Source organism: Micromys minutus (genome assembly GCF_963924665.1).
Source record: "Micromys minutus genome assembly, chromosome: 3".
Taxonomy (NCBI): Eukaryota; Metazoa; Chordata; class Mammalia; order Rodentia; family Muridae; genus Micromys; species Micromys minutus.
In genome coordinates this window covers 89,906,727-89,925,070 of record NC_137972.1, presented here as the reverse complement: position 1 = coordinate 89,925,070, position 18,344 = coordinate 89,906,727, and the positions used below count along the sequence as shown (strand labels likewise).

Here is an 18,344-nt window from a genome sequence, read left to right as displayed (position 1 = left end):
AATGTCTTCAAATGTAAACTGACTTTACTATTAAACAATTATCTGGGATAAACAAGACTGGGAGAGATATTATTCTTTCTGAAAATTTTTTAAAAAATTAATATTTATATGTATAACACAATAAATGTGGAGTTAATTTTCTGTAATCTGATTTTCTCATAGAGTGAGTTCTTTTTGGGTCTTGATGAACTAGCAGACTTTCTTTAAAAACACCATAACTGCCAAGTATGATTGTGTACACCTGTAACTTCAATATTCTGGAGGCTGAGGCAGGAGGATCCACATACAAGACCCTCTCCCAAACCAAAACAACAACAAAACACACTAAAGCTATAATTTTTTTTCCTGTACATAGTTAGCTACCCAAATGTTTGAATGGAGTGGTTAAGTGTATTTAAATTTGGAATTAATTCAAATTTCTGGTGAAATTCATACATGGAAATCTCCTTTGTATTTGAAGATGTTTGTTTTGATTTAAAGATTTCCAACTAGAGTGAGGACTTTGATTTATCCAAGTCCAGGGGGGATTGTTGGCTGGAACTCTAAGTGTGTAGGAGGGGCTTTTGTGAGGACTTAGTGATATCTTGCACTTCATGTGGGAACTGCTCTGTGTGTTGAAGGTGGCCCTTCTGCAACCAACCTCTGGTGATTGTAGCCATGCTCACATTATTGACCTCTGAGTGAACTGCTGGGAGCTAGCAGATAGTTACAAAGTAGCAGTGATGATTTGTGATGTCAATAATTAGTCAGAAATAATGTAAATATTTAATCTTCTACCACTCAATTTTAGCTCCCATGATGCAAATTAAAGTGAAAGCTCTTTTGAGCAGCTGGGATATAACGTTAAGTGTAATATATTGGGGGAAGAAATTTATTCAACTTTGATTAACATTGTATTGTATAAACTTTTACTTATGTTTTGTTTGACAAGTATTCCTTAACAAGATACTTATTGCTAACTAAATGTCCACTGAACTTTATTTGAAATGTGAATGATTAAATTAAGAATAAGTTATGAGGGGCTGGAGAGAAGGACAGTGTATTCACATACATAAAATAATTAAACAAATCTCTCTTTAAAGCCGTATGAACTGGGAGAGTGGTGGGCATATTGAGTCAGGGCCCATAAAACTCACAGTGTGACAGTGCTGGCCGAGGACTCACAGAGATGCTGTGCCTCTGCTGCGCATGTGCTGGGACTACAGGCATGTGCCACTCTGCTGACTCCTTTCTTCTATTTCTCTAGTGGATTTAAAAGATTTTGTGAGAACTGGAATGTCTTAATGTTTATTTCCTAAGTCGTTGTGTGTTACTGACTTGTTAGGTTACCTTTAAATTTTTGTTTTTCATGTCTATTTTACTGGGGTCGCCTGCATGTAAATTCCCCAGGTGCATGCAGTACCTACAGAGGGCAGAAAAGGGCATCAGATCTGCTAGAGCAGGAGGTACAGTTGTGAGCCTCCCTGTGGGTGCTAGGAACCACACCTACACCCTCAGCAAGAGTAAAGAGGTGACTGTAACCTCTGTGAGGCAGATGTCTAGGGCTGGACAGATCATACTCCTTTTTCTGTAAAGTATAACTGGTTTTCAAAGTCTTCATAATATGTTCTCATTTATGAACAACAGATTATGAACAGAAGAACCTTGTTCTCACTGAGTAATCTGTAGCCTGGATTTTTAAAAATAAAGTCTTAAGGATTTTCTCCTTGTTCTCGGAGAAATGATATTAAAAACACAGAGAGCCAGCTCTTTGGGCACTCTTTCCCATCACTTTAGTCCGTCCTTATTCTGACTGTGGCTTCTTTACTCATCTGTGCCTGTAGTGAAGGCCAAAATAGTCTCCTGATGTGTCCCTGCAGTAACCTTCAGCAGTCTCTGATGCTGCTGAGGGAGGTCAGATGTCCTCTGTTGATGGTGTCACTTTTTTACCAGCTTTCATATATGCAAATCCCTCTTCAGATTTAAAGTTTCTCCATACTTCAGAGTTATGTTCCCTTTTGAAAGTTTGCTGTAATGCATATAGTCTTCTGTCCACGTCTGTCATTGTTTAGTTTATTTAAAAGAAAAAAACCATAAACCTTTAAATAATAAACATAATACCTGAAAAAAGAATAAATAAAGAGTTTCACTTACGAAATAATTGGAGATTACCAAAAGGGTTTCAGGAGGTTAAGTATCTCGATTAGCAACAACTAATAAGTAATATAATAAAATTCAGACTCATCAAGGAAATAGCCATGGTGGACATAGGTGGGTGGAAGAAGCACTTGGAAAGCTGCTTGTACTCAGCAAATCTGATTTATTGGCACAAAATTGCCTAATGACCACTTAGTGGAGTATATGACATGTAATTTGATCTTGTGTTGTGCGGTTTTTGCTTATTGTAAGGTACTTGTCTACTGGGAGTGAGATAAGTTGTGGATAGAAGTTGAACTAATCTGTTTATGGAACAATAATTAGCTTCAGTGTTCTGCTCACAATAACAGAGAGGCCTGAACCCCAGCCTTGTGCATTTCTACTACTTTTCTAATTTAAAAACATTGAAAATTATTACTATTTTCAGTACTTAATATTGAATCTCAAGCGTTAGCATTCTGGGCATGTGCTGTACAATTGAGATGCAGCCCAGCTCTGTTACATTTAGTATGGGCTCAGCCATACAACTTGAAGAGAACGACAATGAAAACCTCCTTCTGGCCCCACTTTGATTGTAATGAAGAAAATCACCTGGCTTGATTTTAGCCACTTTGGTTTGAAGTATAGACAATATATATATAAAGGTAGAAATTTTAGTGACTTTCTAACCACATTAAAAAAAAAAGAGTTTAGGAAACTGGATACATTTCTAAAAATCACTTCTAGTTTTGCGAGTGGTGTGTATGTGTGGGTGTGTATACACCATCGTGTGTGTGTGTGTGTGTGTGTGTGTATGTGTGTGTGTGTGTGTGTGAGAAGATCAGCGGATAACTTGTAGGAGCTGGCTATGTGGTAAATACTTTTCCACACTCAGCCATCTCTACAGTCAAAAATAGGGGACATTTTTGTAAGTTTCCTTTAGAATTGGTAAACTGATTTCATAGGTGTATGTGTAAATTAACAATATTTAGCTACTAAATTTATTTTTGATGAGACTTGAACCCTTCTTAGTAAGGAACTTAAAATTGTATGATATTTTTGAGGCTAAGAACATAGGGTGTGTTTAGTATGAGTTTGACCAGGTTGTCAAAGCAACAGAGTCCTCAGACAAAGCTGGTATCTAATCTTTAATTGGGAAGCATTTGTTGACAGAAGCAAGACATTGGAATTTCCCTTGTCTGTGGTTGGTGACTGCACAGCGTTAGCAGAAACCATGTCTTCATTCAGGATATTTTCCCTTTTCCTTACTGCCCCTGGATTGTATGATGAGGAACCAAAACAAACAACTAGAATTTGCTGATTGTTCTTGGGAGTCTTCCCTTCCCCCTGGCAATTTCTTACTTAATACTTATCAGAATGGTATCCCTGGTGTTTTGAAATTACATCCTTATAAAGCAACCTTCTCTCGCTGGGGAATGGACAGAAGACCCATTGAAGAGCTAGAACTTGAGGGTTTTCACTTTCTGTCCACTGAGTTGAGAATGACCTCATGTTGAGAAGTAGCCTCTCCTTCCTACACCTGCCTTGTGCAGTTTTGTGCCCAGAAGACACAGCTAATGTGCAGCAACTGTCACCAACCTTGCTTGTTTGGTTTGTTTTTATTCAATCATTTAACAAGGATTCTAGAACTTCTTCTGTGTGCCAGATGCTGCACTGAACAAGCTCCTTGGAACACTGAAAATATGATGTCCTAGGCTGGAGTAACTGGGAACCTAGAGAGCTTTCGTAGTCTGGGTGTGAAGGCTTATGTGAGGTTATGGTAAGGTGTTGGGGGCAGTTCTTATCAGGACCTTTAGGTACTTTATATATTTAGGGTGATACCTCCCTAATTTGTAGCAGTCACTACAGAAGTAAAAGAATACTTATTTGAGACACTCTATGAAGGCCTGACTATGGTGGAGCTATGTAGACTAGGCTTGGTTTTCAACTCAGAGGTCCTCATGCCTCTGCCTCCTGAGTCCTGAGATGAAGAGCTTGCTCACCCCACCATGCGTTTTGACTTTTCAAAGCATCTCTGTAATGACTTTCTTTTTTAAACACTGTTCATTGCCACACAACTAGCTGATAAAACCAGGACTAAAATACAAATGGGGAGAGGGTGAGTATTTCATTTGGCTACACTGGAGGAGACGCTTATCGATCCTTCCTGTATGTAGGGAATTGTGACACGAGACTGTTAGTAGAGCGTAAAATTATGGTAAAGTGTGAGCTTTGCTACTAAAAGAGCTGCATTTGAGTAGCATGTGTTCATGTGGGCCCACCATGTAGCAGAACAAGGTATCATTCCTCAGGAACTGTCATCTTGTTCTTTGAGGAAATGTTTCTTATTGACCTAGAGCTCACCTAGTAGGCTATGCTGGGTGGCCAGCAAGTCCCAAGGATCTCCCTTTCTCCGCCTTCCCAATGCTGAGAATTTGAGAGCACTTGGCTCTTTTACATGGTTCTGGGTGCTCATGTTGGCTTAGCAGTTTACCAACTGACAAGTCCTCACCCAATAGAGGAACTTTCAACCTAGCAGCTTAATGTTTGGGATTAGGTAAGTAAAGTAGAGGATTTACTGGACAGAAATTAAAGACCAAGATCAGTTTGTTGATGGGAAGAATAATTATGAACAATTAACAACAGGAGCAACAATAAAAGCTAGAGAAGTTCTTGGTGAAGACTGTCCAATGCTTTGTAGAGTGAAGTGGTTGTTGTGTGAAGTGGTTGTTGGGAGGTTGCCTAGAGGGATAGCAGATAGTTGGGATATAGGTCTAGAGATGGGGAGAAGAGTTGGAGTTGGAGATGAAGGACCTGGAACTATTCTGATTTTTGCTACTGGAAGTTGAGCATTATGGGAATACAGCCAGTGCTATGTCAATAGGGGGAGTTAGCTACTCTTGGTGGAGCATATGTTTGAAAATTAATCAAACAGGAAATAATTGCAATTCTTGCCTGGAGAAGTTCTCTTAAAGAGCCTTTAAAAGGGAAGTTTTACATGTTTTACCTGTTGCTAAAACTCAGAAACACTGGTCATGTGAAGCACAGTGTCTACCCCACTTGTACATGTACAGCAACAGTTAGACAGTGCTCCAGAAGAATGCACTGGTCTTCATTTTGAACTTGATTTGGTTTTGTTCTTGAACCCTGGAGGAAGCTTCTCTTTGAGGGCAAGTTTTAGGCAGTAGAATTGCGGCTGATAGGCTGCCTGTGAGTGCCGAGTCACATGCTCAGCTCTAGCAGTGCCCCTCATCCAGGAGAGACCCCTGTCATTCCTTCTCTGCTAGTCGCCATATCCTCTTCACTCGCTTCCTTTGTCAGCCTGCTTTAGTAGATTGATATGCTCAGCACAGTTGATTACGTAGCCAGCAAATACTTGTGCACTTGGGTGCTGGGCCCTGTTGTAGGTAATTGAGAGTTAAAAATGGATGAGAGAGATTATTTCCTTGGTTCCTTGAAGCTTTTATTTTAAAGGACACTTAGAAAGTCATAGCATACTGTTAACTAGCCCTGTGTGTGCACGATAGCACTTGTGAGATCAAAAGACAACTCTTAGGACTCAGTTCTCTCCTTCCATCTAGAGAGCTGAGGTTCAGGCTTGCAAACGCAGTAGCTTCACCCACTGGGCTATCCTGCCTTTCTTGTTTTGAGACAAGGCCTCATATTGCCCAGGCTTGAGCTCACTGTTTAGCAGAGGATACCGTTAAACGTGTGATCTTCTCTCCCCACTTTCCAGTGCTGGGATTGAAGGTGTGTACCTCCAAGCCCCATTTATAATGTATATTTTGACGTGATAAAGTTTGGTGGTAGAGAAAGGTAATTTTTTTCATTTAGACTCAAATAGTATTTGAAAGAATCGGAAAAAGTGGAAGCAGCAGAATTCTGGGAATGAACTGGTTATAAGTACCTGAGTACCTGAGAGAAAAATGGATAAAATGAAATTTAATGAGGTTGTCCAAATTCATAAGGCTTTGTAAGGCCTGATAATGGATTAAATGCATGTGGAGGTGCGTGGTTTTGGTTTCAAAGTAAATTTGCTATACAGGCATCCAGGAGAGGATACCTGGCACTGGCCTGCAACATGACTACACCGGGTGTATCTTTGCACAGTGCTTTAGGGTCTAAAAGTTTAGTATTCTGAATAGCCGGTCTGAGGGATTAGTCTTGAAATCTGTGTTTTCCTTCACATGTTGCTTTGAGTAGATGATGATGCTGAACTTAAACCAACACATACCATTTATTTTATATCAAATTACACTTTTCAAAGCTTTTGTTGGCATTGCATAATAAATTAGTGAAATTATTTTCAAAGGTAAATGAAGGAAAGAGGAGTAAAGGGATGTGGCAGTGTGAAAATTTATCTTCATCAGCCTGTGTACATATTTTCATATTTATTGATAGCATAACTGGATAACTTATTTAGAGCTGTTTTTAAGTCTGACAATTTTCACTTTTCTGTTGATGAGCACGGGGAAGGGCTTCCTTTCTGTACTAAACGTCCTTAGAGATGGTAGCCTGGTAAGTGAATTATTTGGTAAACAAAGGTATAGGTACAAGCCTTGGCCTTGGCCAGAGAGCTTGTACATGATTAATTTCTTGGCAGCACATGTCTTGGTGCATTTCTGGGAATTTGCTTCATAAATTAGCTTTCGAGTTCTTCATATTTCATTGCAAGAGTGGTTGCTTTCTGTTTGCTGGTGAAAGTTTCTTCAGGCCATTGTGAATGATTCAGTTAATATAAGAAAGTAGCGTATTAGCAAGAATAAGTCTCCCCAGGTTCCCGGGGAGTTGGAGTGCTTCCAGACGGTTGAGACATAGTTCACTTCACGCCAGGCACAGTGGGTCCTTCGGGTTTTCTGTAGGCCATCCTGATTGCCAGGCTGCGTTCTGCCTGTTGCATCCAGACCACAGCACTAACACGGTAACTCTGATGATGAGTGTTCAGAGGCGAAATCAGTCTGAATGAAACTTGAGTCGGGAGATAATTCCTGCTTTATCTTTAGGAAGACGCTTTTCTCATAACAGTGCACCATGAAGTGTCTTCTGAATGAATGTCTTTTGGAATTTGGTTCCAGGGAACGTAACCAGCTAGTTTTTCTTCATGGGCTTTATCTTGTTTGTTTGTTTGGGAGGGAAAACTGAAACAGATAACAGAATAATAATAGCTGGTAGTGTCCTTGTCACTAGCCAGATCAAGCCAGGATTATAATGAAAAATATCGTCAGCTCCTTTGAAGTAATGCTTTCTTATTAAGCTGAAGTCTTGTTTTCTGATTTGCTTTTTTTTTTTTTTAAACCCAGTTTGCAAAAGTCTGAGGGACAGTAGTTGGCTGATTGAAATGAAGGAACATGGATAAGCCATGTGTAACTAACATGGTGTAAACAGACTGTGCAAGATTAAGACTAATGAAGATTTCTGTTATACCTTGGGGGACTTTAGGGATGCATAGTTGTAGTTTGTAAATAGATTCGAGACATGACTGAGAAAGAATCTGGGTTTGTGGATTGTCTCTTTTAAGGTTGGGTCTTATTATTTAGCCCAAAGTAGCCTCAAATTCAGGGTCTTTTGCCTCAGCCTCTCAAGTGCTAGAATTATACTACACCTAGTTTGATCTGGCCATTTAAAAGGGTTATTAACAATACTGTGTTGAGAATAAATGGTACTGGTAAGAGTAGAGTGACCATTTAGGAAGTTACAGTATGATTTTAATTCAAAAAGAGATGGTGGCCGTGGCTTGTAAGATGGTGGAGATAGAAGAACCTGACCAGGATGTGCATCATTTCAAAGTAAAATGTCCGTGGTATTGGCAGATTAGATATGAAACTTTCTAGAAGCAGTGATGCCAAGATTTTTTACCTGAGTTCTAGAAGAAAGTTATTTGTTATTCTTTACACACTACTTGGATTTACTTTAAGTAAATTGCTAAAGTACATCTTATAGGATTTCTCTCGCTCAGAGTCCCTGGGAGACTATTATTATTGTTGATTAATTAGCTAACTCTGTGTGTGTGTGTGTGTGTGTGTGTGTGTGTGTGTGTGTGTGTGTGTGTGTGTGTGTGTCCATCTGTCTTGTGAGTATGTGAGAGTTAGAGGATAACTTGCAGGAGACTTTTCTTTCCACCTTATAGGTCCCACTGTGACATCTAGTTCCCCTGGCCAACATGTTCCTTATGCCTCTCAAACAATCTAGGTTTAGCTTCTACTTTTGAATATAGTTTAATGTGGTGTGTATACCCTACAATGGTTAATTATTCTTCCGCATTTTAAATATACTGTGTTCCTTGTTATAACAAGAAACTTATTTTTGATACAATGTAAGTTTTTTAGCATTGATGTCATTCTTTATGAAATTATATGTTGATACAGGATATTTCTAGTATTTTTATATATGCCTGTTTTCTTTTTCCAACACTTTGTTTTTCAAAATTACTTGTATTTTAAAAAATTTTTACAGAGTTTCTTGTAGCAGAGGGTGGCCTTCAACTTACTATGTAGCCAAAGCTGATCTTGAACTTATGATTGTCCTGCCTTTACGTTCCAGGTTCTGGGATTATAGGTGTGTACCATACCTGGCAGGTGAATATGCTTTTGTGTTTTTCTCCATTGTCATAAGGTATTGAACCCAGGGCCTAACAAGTGCTAGGCAGGCCCTCTCTAGCAGTGAGCTACATCCCCAGCTCCCACACTGCTTCAGAAGACACCATTCCTACAGTGTTTCTTTTGCATACTAAAGCCGAGTTATGTTAAGGTCTTTGTCAATCTTCCCTATAAAATTGCTTTCTTTTAGAGTCAGTTTACTATATATATATATATGTATGTATGTATGTATGTATGTATGTATGTATGTATGTATGTATGTATGTGTGTGTATGTATTTATATTCTTAGTGTTGTGAGATTTGGTTTACTGCCTATTATTAGGAACCATTTGATTACTTTGTTACTTATTTGGATTCTTTCTCTGAGGAGATAGATCAGATATTGTCATTTTGGTCCATGTCTCCTAGTCCCACTGCAATATCACAAATGTAACTTAACAAGTTGATAGACAGCCTGGCTCAGAGTTTCCCTGTGCTTATAAATTTTCTTGTCTCTAGCCCTAGCCCTGACCTCTCTCATGGGGGAGGAAGCCACAGAGATTCTCTTCCCTGAAGGAGAGATTGGTTGGTTACCCCACAGAAGCTGATTCTGTGGCTATCACTGCTGCTTCTAAATCTGTGCTGTAGCCTTTCATGGGCCAGCAGTCCCATGTCTTATGACTCCCTGTGGCTATCTCATTCTTCAGCTGAACTGGTTTAAGGCTTCCCTCTGTGTATTTTGGTTGTTAGGAGTAGGGGGTGTTGTATCAGTGTAGGAAGATACCTTTTCAAATGTAAGTCAATTGTTGTATCTAATTTAAATTTCTTGTAATCAGGTAATATTTTTATAAAGAGCCCCTAAAGAACTTAAGGGTGAACTCATTTGTAACCACATTTATGTGATGGAAGAGAAAAATGGGAAGTACAGCTGTAACTTATCCTTGATCACATAGCTTTTATGTAGCACAGACAGGATTTGCCTCATAACTTGGCTCCATAGTTGACATTCCTAAACACCCACTAGTCTACCCTGACTGACTCCCTGGTTGGTGGTCTGTGAACAACCTTTGTATTCACACCTTCATCTGTCAGACTGTCTGCTCATGCGTTTGTTACAAGGAAATGGTGCAAGATCAGGTATGTGAGCTTGGTGTGCTACATGCATAATAGACATTCAATACATGATTTCATGTGAGCTTGGTGTGCTACATGCATAATAGACATGCAGTACATGGTTTCACTGGAGCAGGCAAACCTATTTTCAATGTTTTATTTAAATTATAAGTGAGAGTTTTGTCAAATCAGATTTTCCTATATGCAGTTGGGGTTGGGAGTTCTGGTCCTAGAGAGAAGCAGAGCTAGGAAGCAAGAGAATCAAAGATATAGTTAGGCAGCAAAGCCCAGACTGGAAACCAGCCAATTAGAGAGTTCTTGAGAAAAGCTGGCTCGGTGCTGGGGAATTCCAGAGTAGAACAAGGTCTGGACTGAATGGCAGGGGGGAATGCCTTTAGCATTTCTTGGAGCTCCTTCCTGAGGTTTCTGGGTCTTCAGTGGGCACAAGATCTTTTGAGGATACTTTGCCAGCTATAAACTTGTAGAACATTCTTCTGGTCCTATTTTGGAAATCCCCAAATTAATAAGGAACATTTGGTCCTTAGTATGTAATACCCAAGGGAATAAATAGGCCTGGCTAAATGTTTACACTTCAAATAGCCAAGAATCTAAATGAGGGAATTGTCTTTGGGACCTTGGCTAATGTTTGTTGCCTGGTCATCTGCTTTCTGCACCCTACCCTGCAGGCTCTCCACCGTTCTTCCAAACAGCTTTCCCAGTCTAGCTTCTGTCCTGTTCCTCCATGACACCGACCCTCTGTACACCTGCGTACACGTTAGAAAAGTTTATCACGTTTGATGAGGAGGAGCGTGTGTAGAGACTGTAATATGACTGGTGCTTAGTTGGAAATATGGGCTTGTGTGCATATTGGATGTGTGTGTTGTATGCTATTGTAGAAGCCAGCAAAGACAAAGAACCTTATTAAAACAGTGTCTGGGTAGGAATTGGTGTAGTTAAAGTATGAAAGCTGTATATGACTGTTCAAATTAAGGAGAATATTCTCATTTAAATCAAGATTTGGTTAGTAGTGTAGAACAGTTGTCAGTTCACAGGCTGATCTGCTTTGAAGACCTGCCTGGCTTCTGTGGCCGTCATTTGCCAGCCCAGGAAGGCAGAGCACATGCTGTGCTTGTGCTGTGTACTGTGGCTTCAGTGATTTGATAGGAACACAAGTTCCTGTCATTTTTGCACGTTGTTTCTCCTTGTTTCTCTGTGTAGTGGGTTTTATCAGGATACTACACCTATACAAGACTGCAGCTTTGCCTTTAAGCCAGCTCTTTAATGGAGCAGAAAATGCAAGGAAATGATATTCACAGATAATTCTACATCGTCACTGTAAAAGTGACTTTCTTAACTTCTGTATGTAACTCCAACATATTCACACACACACACACACACACACACACACACACACACACACACACACACACACACAGACATGCTACCTTTTGATTTAGTTTTTAAAAATTTCCTTGCCTACTTATTGTGAAATTAACTCATATATATTCTTCTTGTTTTTAATAATGAAAAGGGCTTAGAGAAGGCAGCAGTTCGATCTTTAACTGTGTTGTTAGCACTTAATTGATTTGTGGAATCTGGAGTTGTTGTTGTTTTGGTAGAGAAATGAAAGATAATACCAAGTTAGTTTTATTAATGTTTATTTCTGTGTTTACGTGTGAGTATGTACATATGAGTGTAGGTGTCTTCAGAGGTAAGAAGAAGGTGCTGAGCCCTCTGGATTGTGAGCTACCCGACATGGGTACTGGGAACTGAATTCAGGTCTTCTTATAAGAGCAGTACATGTTCTTGATTGCTGAGCCATTCTTGGGCTTCTGAGTTGGTAATGTTGATAGAAGCTAAAGAAATTGCTAGCTGTGGCTGGAAATGAAGCTACTGGAAGACTACCTGTCAGGGAGGCCCAGGGTTCCTCCTCAGTACTGCCAACATAGGATATTTATCTTTAAAATAATAGAGAAAGAAGTACCTTTAGTCCTTGCAATATGTATATGTATTGCAATGTGTATATGTATGTATATACATGTAAACCATGCTTAAAAGTAGAGAGAATAATAGATCAAGCTGCCTTTATTCATTGCGCAGATCCTTTGCCACATGTGCTTTGGACCTTTACACAATAGTTAGTGAAGTATTAAATAATTGATCTCAGTTTGTGAATTTTATGCCTGGGCCTTTCTGTATGTGTCCCTTAAAATGTGGACACCTTCCTCATGTCCAAGTGCCACTGTTACGTCCTGGGTGTCTGCTGTGTCTGGAGTATGAACACAGTTTTATAGTGTTTGGCAGCATTGTTCTTACATTTTATTTGTTTTAATCAAGGTCTACACAAGGCTGTCACGTTGGAGATTGTTGAGCCTTTGGCTCTTATTTAGTCTACGGATTCAGATTTTCCCCTCATGTGTCCATGCCAAGTTTAAAATCACCCATTTAAAGTAATATTAGTTCTATTTTAAGTCATTGTGAAATGAATTTTTAAATTTTGGTTGCTATCTGGAATATTTAGTCAGAAATGGAAATTCACTGTTCTTCAACAGAATAAAGAAAAAACAAATCCCCAATGTGTGTCTTAAGGTGTAACTCCTGCTTCAAATTATAGCCAGGTGTTTTTCTGATGATTTTTTTCTTTTTTTCATCTGCTTAAAATAAAAGCATTTTTCTAACTTGACACCTGTTTATTTTACTGTGTTAATGTGAGTTAAGCAGGACCTGGTCTTTAATTTCTACTTGGGAAGGCTGAGTCATGGGATTGCCAAATTCCAGGCTTGGGTGGGCAACTTATTGAGACCTCTTCTCAAAACAAGAATTGGAAGAGGACTTAGGATCCAGCTCAGCAGAAGAGTCTTTGCCTGTTGCATTCAAACCCATGTCTAACCTCTAGCTTCGTTTCCCTTAAGTCAGGATGCCTTCTTTCCATAGGGGTTGTTTGCCTGCCGTTGAGCTGCCTATTCGGCTGATGCTAACACAATAGGCAAAAGTCTTCAGGTAGGCCAGTGTGATGGTCAGCAGCCAGAGGAGCTTAAACATAGACCTGACAACTGATCCTCAGCTCCCTCAAGGTAGCAGGGGAGACTTCTGAGAGTTGTCCTCTGACTGCTCTACAAGACATCCTTGCCTGTTTGTGTATGCACAAGCACACACACTCTGTCTCTCTCTCTCTGTCTCTGTCTCTCTGTCTCTGTCTCTCTCTCTCATACACACACACACACACACACACACACACTTTTAAGAACATCCTTTGATAGTGTTCAGATAAACTTTTAACCTGTCTTGCCTGCTCCCAGATACATTTCATTTGTGATTTTTCAAATACAGATTTGAAAAAATTATTTGTGAGAAGCTACACTTTAAATCTGATACAAATAATTATTAAAATGTAAGTTTAAATGTATTTACTTTGTGTGTAATCTCTATAAGTAAAAAACAAATTAGAGAAAACTGTATGTGATGTTTTTGTTGGAACCTTTGAGTCTTGAAGTCTGGAATATCTGCAAGAGTTTAGTACGCTTTCCTCAGCCATTGTGAGTGTGGAAGCAGGCCGTTGTGATCAAGCTCACTTGTAGACAAGGGCACGCTTTACACAGCAGCTGTGACTGTTAGTAGCTTCAAGTCTTGAGGTACATAGGAAAGAGGGTGTCTTAGGACATTTCTTGTTGCTGTGATTGAAATATCCTATAAAAAGCTGCTTAATGGAGATGGGGGTCTATGTGGTTTATGGACACAGATGTCCTGACAGGGAAGGCCAGGCATCAGGAACTGCAAGTAGCTGCAGCCGCAAGTAGGAAGTAGGCAGAAAGAAAAGAGGGATGGATGTCTGTGCTGAGCTCACTTCTTCCCAAGTCCACAGTTGATGGATCTTCCCATCCGAGTAAAGGTAATCCCTCACAAGCATGCCCAGAAGCAAGTCTTGGGTGATTCTAGATTCATCAGGCTGACAGTGAGACTAACAGATACAGTAGATGTGCAGTAGTATAGTAATAGGTTGTAGTAAGACACTTTTTAGTTTTAGTCTTCTTAGTATAGAATGTTTATTCTTTCTAACAGTGTTAATGTATCTCATTAGTGTGCACTTTTACCTCTTAGTACCTGATAATTCCAACGTTTACTCCTTGTACCTCTTAGGTGCTCTAACGAGAGTCTGCAAAGGCTGCCAGAGCAGTGGCTGTGCAGTGTTCTGGAGGACATTCAAAGCAGCGACGCCTCATCCAAACTCTGTGCTACCAGGAGGAGTGCTGGGATCCCTTTCTACATACAGGTACTTTCTCTTCTAATAGCAGGGGGAGTGCTGGGATCCCTCTCTACATACAGGTACTTTCTCTTCTAATAGCAGGAGGAGCGCTGGGATCCCTTTCTACATACAGGGACATATTTTTATATTTGATTAATCTACTTATTTATGTGTGTATATAGGTATGTTACATGCTCTGGTACGCATAGAGGTCAGAGGGCACCTTTCTAGAGTTGGTTCTCTCCTTCTGTCATACAGATTCCAGGGATTGAATCTAGGTTGTTAACATTTGGTGCTGAGCATCATTACTGGCCGTGTCATGCTCTGTCTTCTGGGTGACTTTGTTTTAATGTGCGGACGGTATGTTCTGTGTCAGATCTGTTTGTAGAGCAGATCAGCCTTGTAATATAAACAGAGGGTAGTATGGATTTCCATCTGAGTAGTCAGCTCTCAGAAATCACTATGGGTTCAGTGATTGCTTACTTTTAGGAAGTGTCCATATTTGAGTCCTTCTATTAAATATCCATTATAAAAAATCATATTTTTTTTTGTTTGTTTTTGGTTTGGTTTGGTTTGGTTTTTTGAGACAGTTTCTCTGTATAGCCCTGGTCATCCTGGAACTCACTTTGTAGACCAGGCTGGCCTCAAACTCAAGAGATTCGCTTGCTTCTGCCTTTTGACTGTTGTTAATAAAGGAGTGTGCTACTACCACACAGCCTGAAAAATCACCATCTCAATAGTAGCTCTCAGTCAGCGTGGCTATGTCTTGTCTATTACGTCATTTAATTCCTATTTGAACTCTATGAGATAGGTACAGCTATCGTAGAAGAATATTCTATATGAGACTCAGGATATAGAGGTGACTTGCCAAAGGCCACAGGGATGTCAACCTTGCTGAGGATTAAGCCTGGTCCATCTGACCCCTGACCACATCTTCATGTGAGACTATATATGAATACTGTTCTGAAACACAGATGAAAACATGCTCCACCTCTTGCTTTCTGAAGTAATTATACATTACAGGCTAGAAAGCTAGAGACTGTCATTGTTATTATCCTGAAGAATAAACACCAGTGCGCTCACAGTACTAAACCAGCTGCCATTCTTGTTTATAGTAAAACACAATCCATGAAATGGGTAGTTCAGTGAGTGCAGTGGGAGGAAGGTAGGCCTCTTTTGGCTCCCTGTAGTTTTTTCTTTCTCACAGTCCCAATCTCCTTGTGACTTTTTGATGCCCAGTTGCAGAAGTGACTGACTTGAGATTACTAGGTAGGACCTGAGAAGTGAGCTGAGCTACTTTGGTTGAGTGTGGTTTAGTTTTCTCTCTGCAGTTCCTACAGACCTGTGCTCATGGGGCCTTCTTCTCTGAGGACAGATGTCAGGCAACTGAATGTCCTGCTCAGTCTGTGTGCTCTGTGCTTACTCCTGCTGAGATAGTCAGTCACCTTGTGCCACCCGTACCCAGTGGTCATAGTTATGGAGTGACCAGCAAGTACATTTGCTAAGCCCAGCAGGCGGCATAGCCATACTGTTTGCCCAGTTCTGTGGGACCAAGGTGAGTCAAGTGTCTGGGAACAATACCTCTCAGTCATTGAATGTAGCTTTCTTTTTTATCTTGGTGGAATAAAGTTTTAATTATCAGAAAAAATGTTCAAAAGGATTCTACTTTTTAAAAAGTAATTTATTTAATGTATGTGAGTACACTGTAGCTGTCTTCAGACACACCAGAAGAGTACAGATGGTTGTGAGCCACCATGTGGTTGCTGGGAATTGAACTCAGGACCTTTGGAAGAGCAGCCATCTCTCCAACCTGATCCTACTTTTCTTAACATGACTTACAAATAAAGTAATACCTTTTGTTCTGCTGACAACTTCAGTTTAAAGTTAGCTGTGGCAAAAAAAACTACCATGTTTTCTGAGCAGAAGTATGATGAATTTAAGTCTGTTTACTTGTTTGTCTTGTATATTCTTGTTGCATAGCTTATCACTGATTTCGAAGATGCAAAGCAGCTGCAGACATTGGCTCTCGAAGCCAGAAGCAACATTTTATTAGACACAGATGTGAAGGAAGAGAGTCCAAGAATGTGACTGAAGTGGTTTTTCTTTGACAGCTTTGTTGAGATATAAGTCACCTGTGGACAGTTCATGAATTTAATGCGTGCTACACATTTATTTCCAGTATATTTTCAGAGCTCGATAACCATTAGCACAATCTAATTTTGAAATATCTCCCAAGTCCCACCCATTAGCAGTAACTTTATATGCCACCCCACCTCCCAGCCCTAGGCAACCTACTAATCTTTCTGTCTCTGGATTTGTCTGTTCTGGACATTTCACGTAAATGGAATGGTACAGGGTTCAGTCTTTTGTGTCTGGCATCTTTCATTTAGCAGTGTATTTTCAGAGTTCCTTCATGTTGTCACATATGTCAGTGCTTGGTTCATTTTTTTTTTTTACATTGCCTCTGTGGGCTGATAGCTTATTATGTTTGTGGGATACTAGTCACACAGTAAATAAGACACTCTTTGAAATCCAAATGCACAATCCCTTTGGAGTTTGCAAAGCTTCTTTTAGTCCTGTGGTGTGTAAAATGCTGTGGTGTGATTAGACTTTCAGTAGACTCTTAATTGTTGATCAGTCTCTAGAGGGCCTGTAAACCTTTAGACAAAATCTAATCTAGTATATTTTTGTCATTGTTTAAATAAAATTTTCTTATTTGATCAAATTGCCTCTGAAAGTGCCTCGCTTACTGTATCTGATGTTTTACCTAATTTTGGTCCTTACAAAGTGGTCAATCAGAACCATTTATTCATCAGCTGCTTATTACTCTGTCATTAACCGCCAAACAGAAGGGGCTGTGGAGTTCACGTGATCTCACCTTAACCTAATTTTATGCATGAACAGGCTAGAGAAGTTAAGCTACCTGTTAAAGCAGCCTGGCTTAATTCACTTACTTCAATAGTCTTGTTTTTAATAGAAGGTATTTTAAATTTGGAGATTGATTCCAAAGCCAACAAATAGGTGTGTGCAAAATAAAAGCCCCTTGATTTGGGGATTTTTTTTTTCCCCATAGGCGTTGTTGGCCTCAGAACCGAAGAAGGGTAGAATGGACTTGTTGAGAATAACAATGAGGGAGCTGATCTCCTTGGCTCTGTCTGCAGATGACTCCAAGGGCAGAGTCCCCCAGGTAAGGATGGAGGGCAGGAGTTACATCTCCTCTGCCTTTATTCTTTGAAGTACCTGCTGAAGACAGAGAACTCCTGAAGACACTGGGAAGTGGTTTAGGAGGTTTGGCTTAGTTTTGCTTTTTTGTTTTTCCCTCTCCACAAAATAAACATGCCGTGGTTGACATGTAGTGATGGAAGTGGACATCTTCAAAGTTGTTGAAAACAATCATTTGACAAAGTACTACGCAATGTTACGTTGTGCCTAAAAATCTGAAAATGAGTATGTAGTCACACTTGCATTTTGTGTGTGCTTTTTTGAGTTGATGTATATTTTGTAGTTGAACAATTGAATCTTTAAAAATGTAATGTAGGAATTTTAGTGTTTTATATTTTAACTTTAATATTTTAATTTCTTATCATTACCGTGTATATGTGATTGGGTCAAACACTCCTCACAACCATTCTCCACCAGTAGATAGAAGATAATATGTGCATCTTGTCCTCTAGTAAATACCTTTTAGTAGGATGCTCCTGTGTCACTGGGAGGCCTATGCCCAGTAGGGGACATCGCTATAGTTTACAGAAAAGAGAAGTAAGTCTGTATGATTGTAAGTCTTAGGTGGTGTCAGGTGCCATGGGCCATCATGTGGGCTGACTGGGAAAGTCTAGTGTTGATTGAAGTGTACACAGCAGCCAATTACTATAACACAATTCTTTGGAAAATATAACTTTGGAAAAAGTAACTATCATGTTATTAATCACTTTTGAAAAAGAGACCACATCAAGACACTTTTCATTGGAATGTGGAGAATGTAACCACTTATATTTTCTTGGATGGCCACTTTAAAAAGACTCAAGTTTATAGGGACATTGACAAATAATGAGGTTCTTTATCAATAATATTGTGTATTTGTGACTTCTTTCTTCCTTGTTAGGGTTGTGAGAAACCTGATTTTAAAAGTCAGCTTTCGTTTGTGGGATGCAGCTCTGTGGCCCAGCCTTTTACTAGTGCATGCAAGCCCTGAATCTGGTCTTCTTGGCCACAGAGGTTTCATTAGCTCTGAATTCTGATTCTGCTGTTTAAAAATGATTTAAACTTTATTTTCCTTTTGTTTTGAGTATTGTTTTAC

General features: G+C 39.6%; 1 protein-coding gene across 2 annotated transcripts in view; it reads left to right on the top strand.

The window, feature by feature from the left end:
- Positions 1 to 18,344, top strand: part of THADA (THADA armadillo repeat containing) — a 264,934-nt gene that overhangs the window by 50,078 nt on the left and 196,512 nt on the right. For both annotated transcript variants that reach the window (XM_080914535.1, XM_080914534.1), the window contains exons 22-23: positions 13,942 to 14,074; positions 17,121 to 17,234. In XM_080914535.1, the coding sequence (XP_080770661.1) occupies positions 13,942 to 14,074; positions 17,121 to 17,234 (247 nt within the window). The remainder of the gene's footprint in view (positions 1 to 13,941; positions 14,075 to 17,120; positions 17,235 to 18,344) is intronic.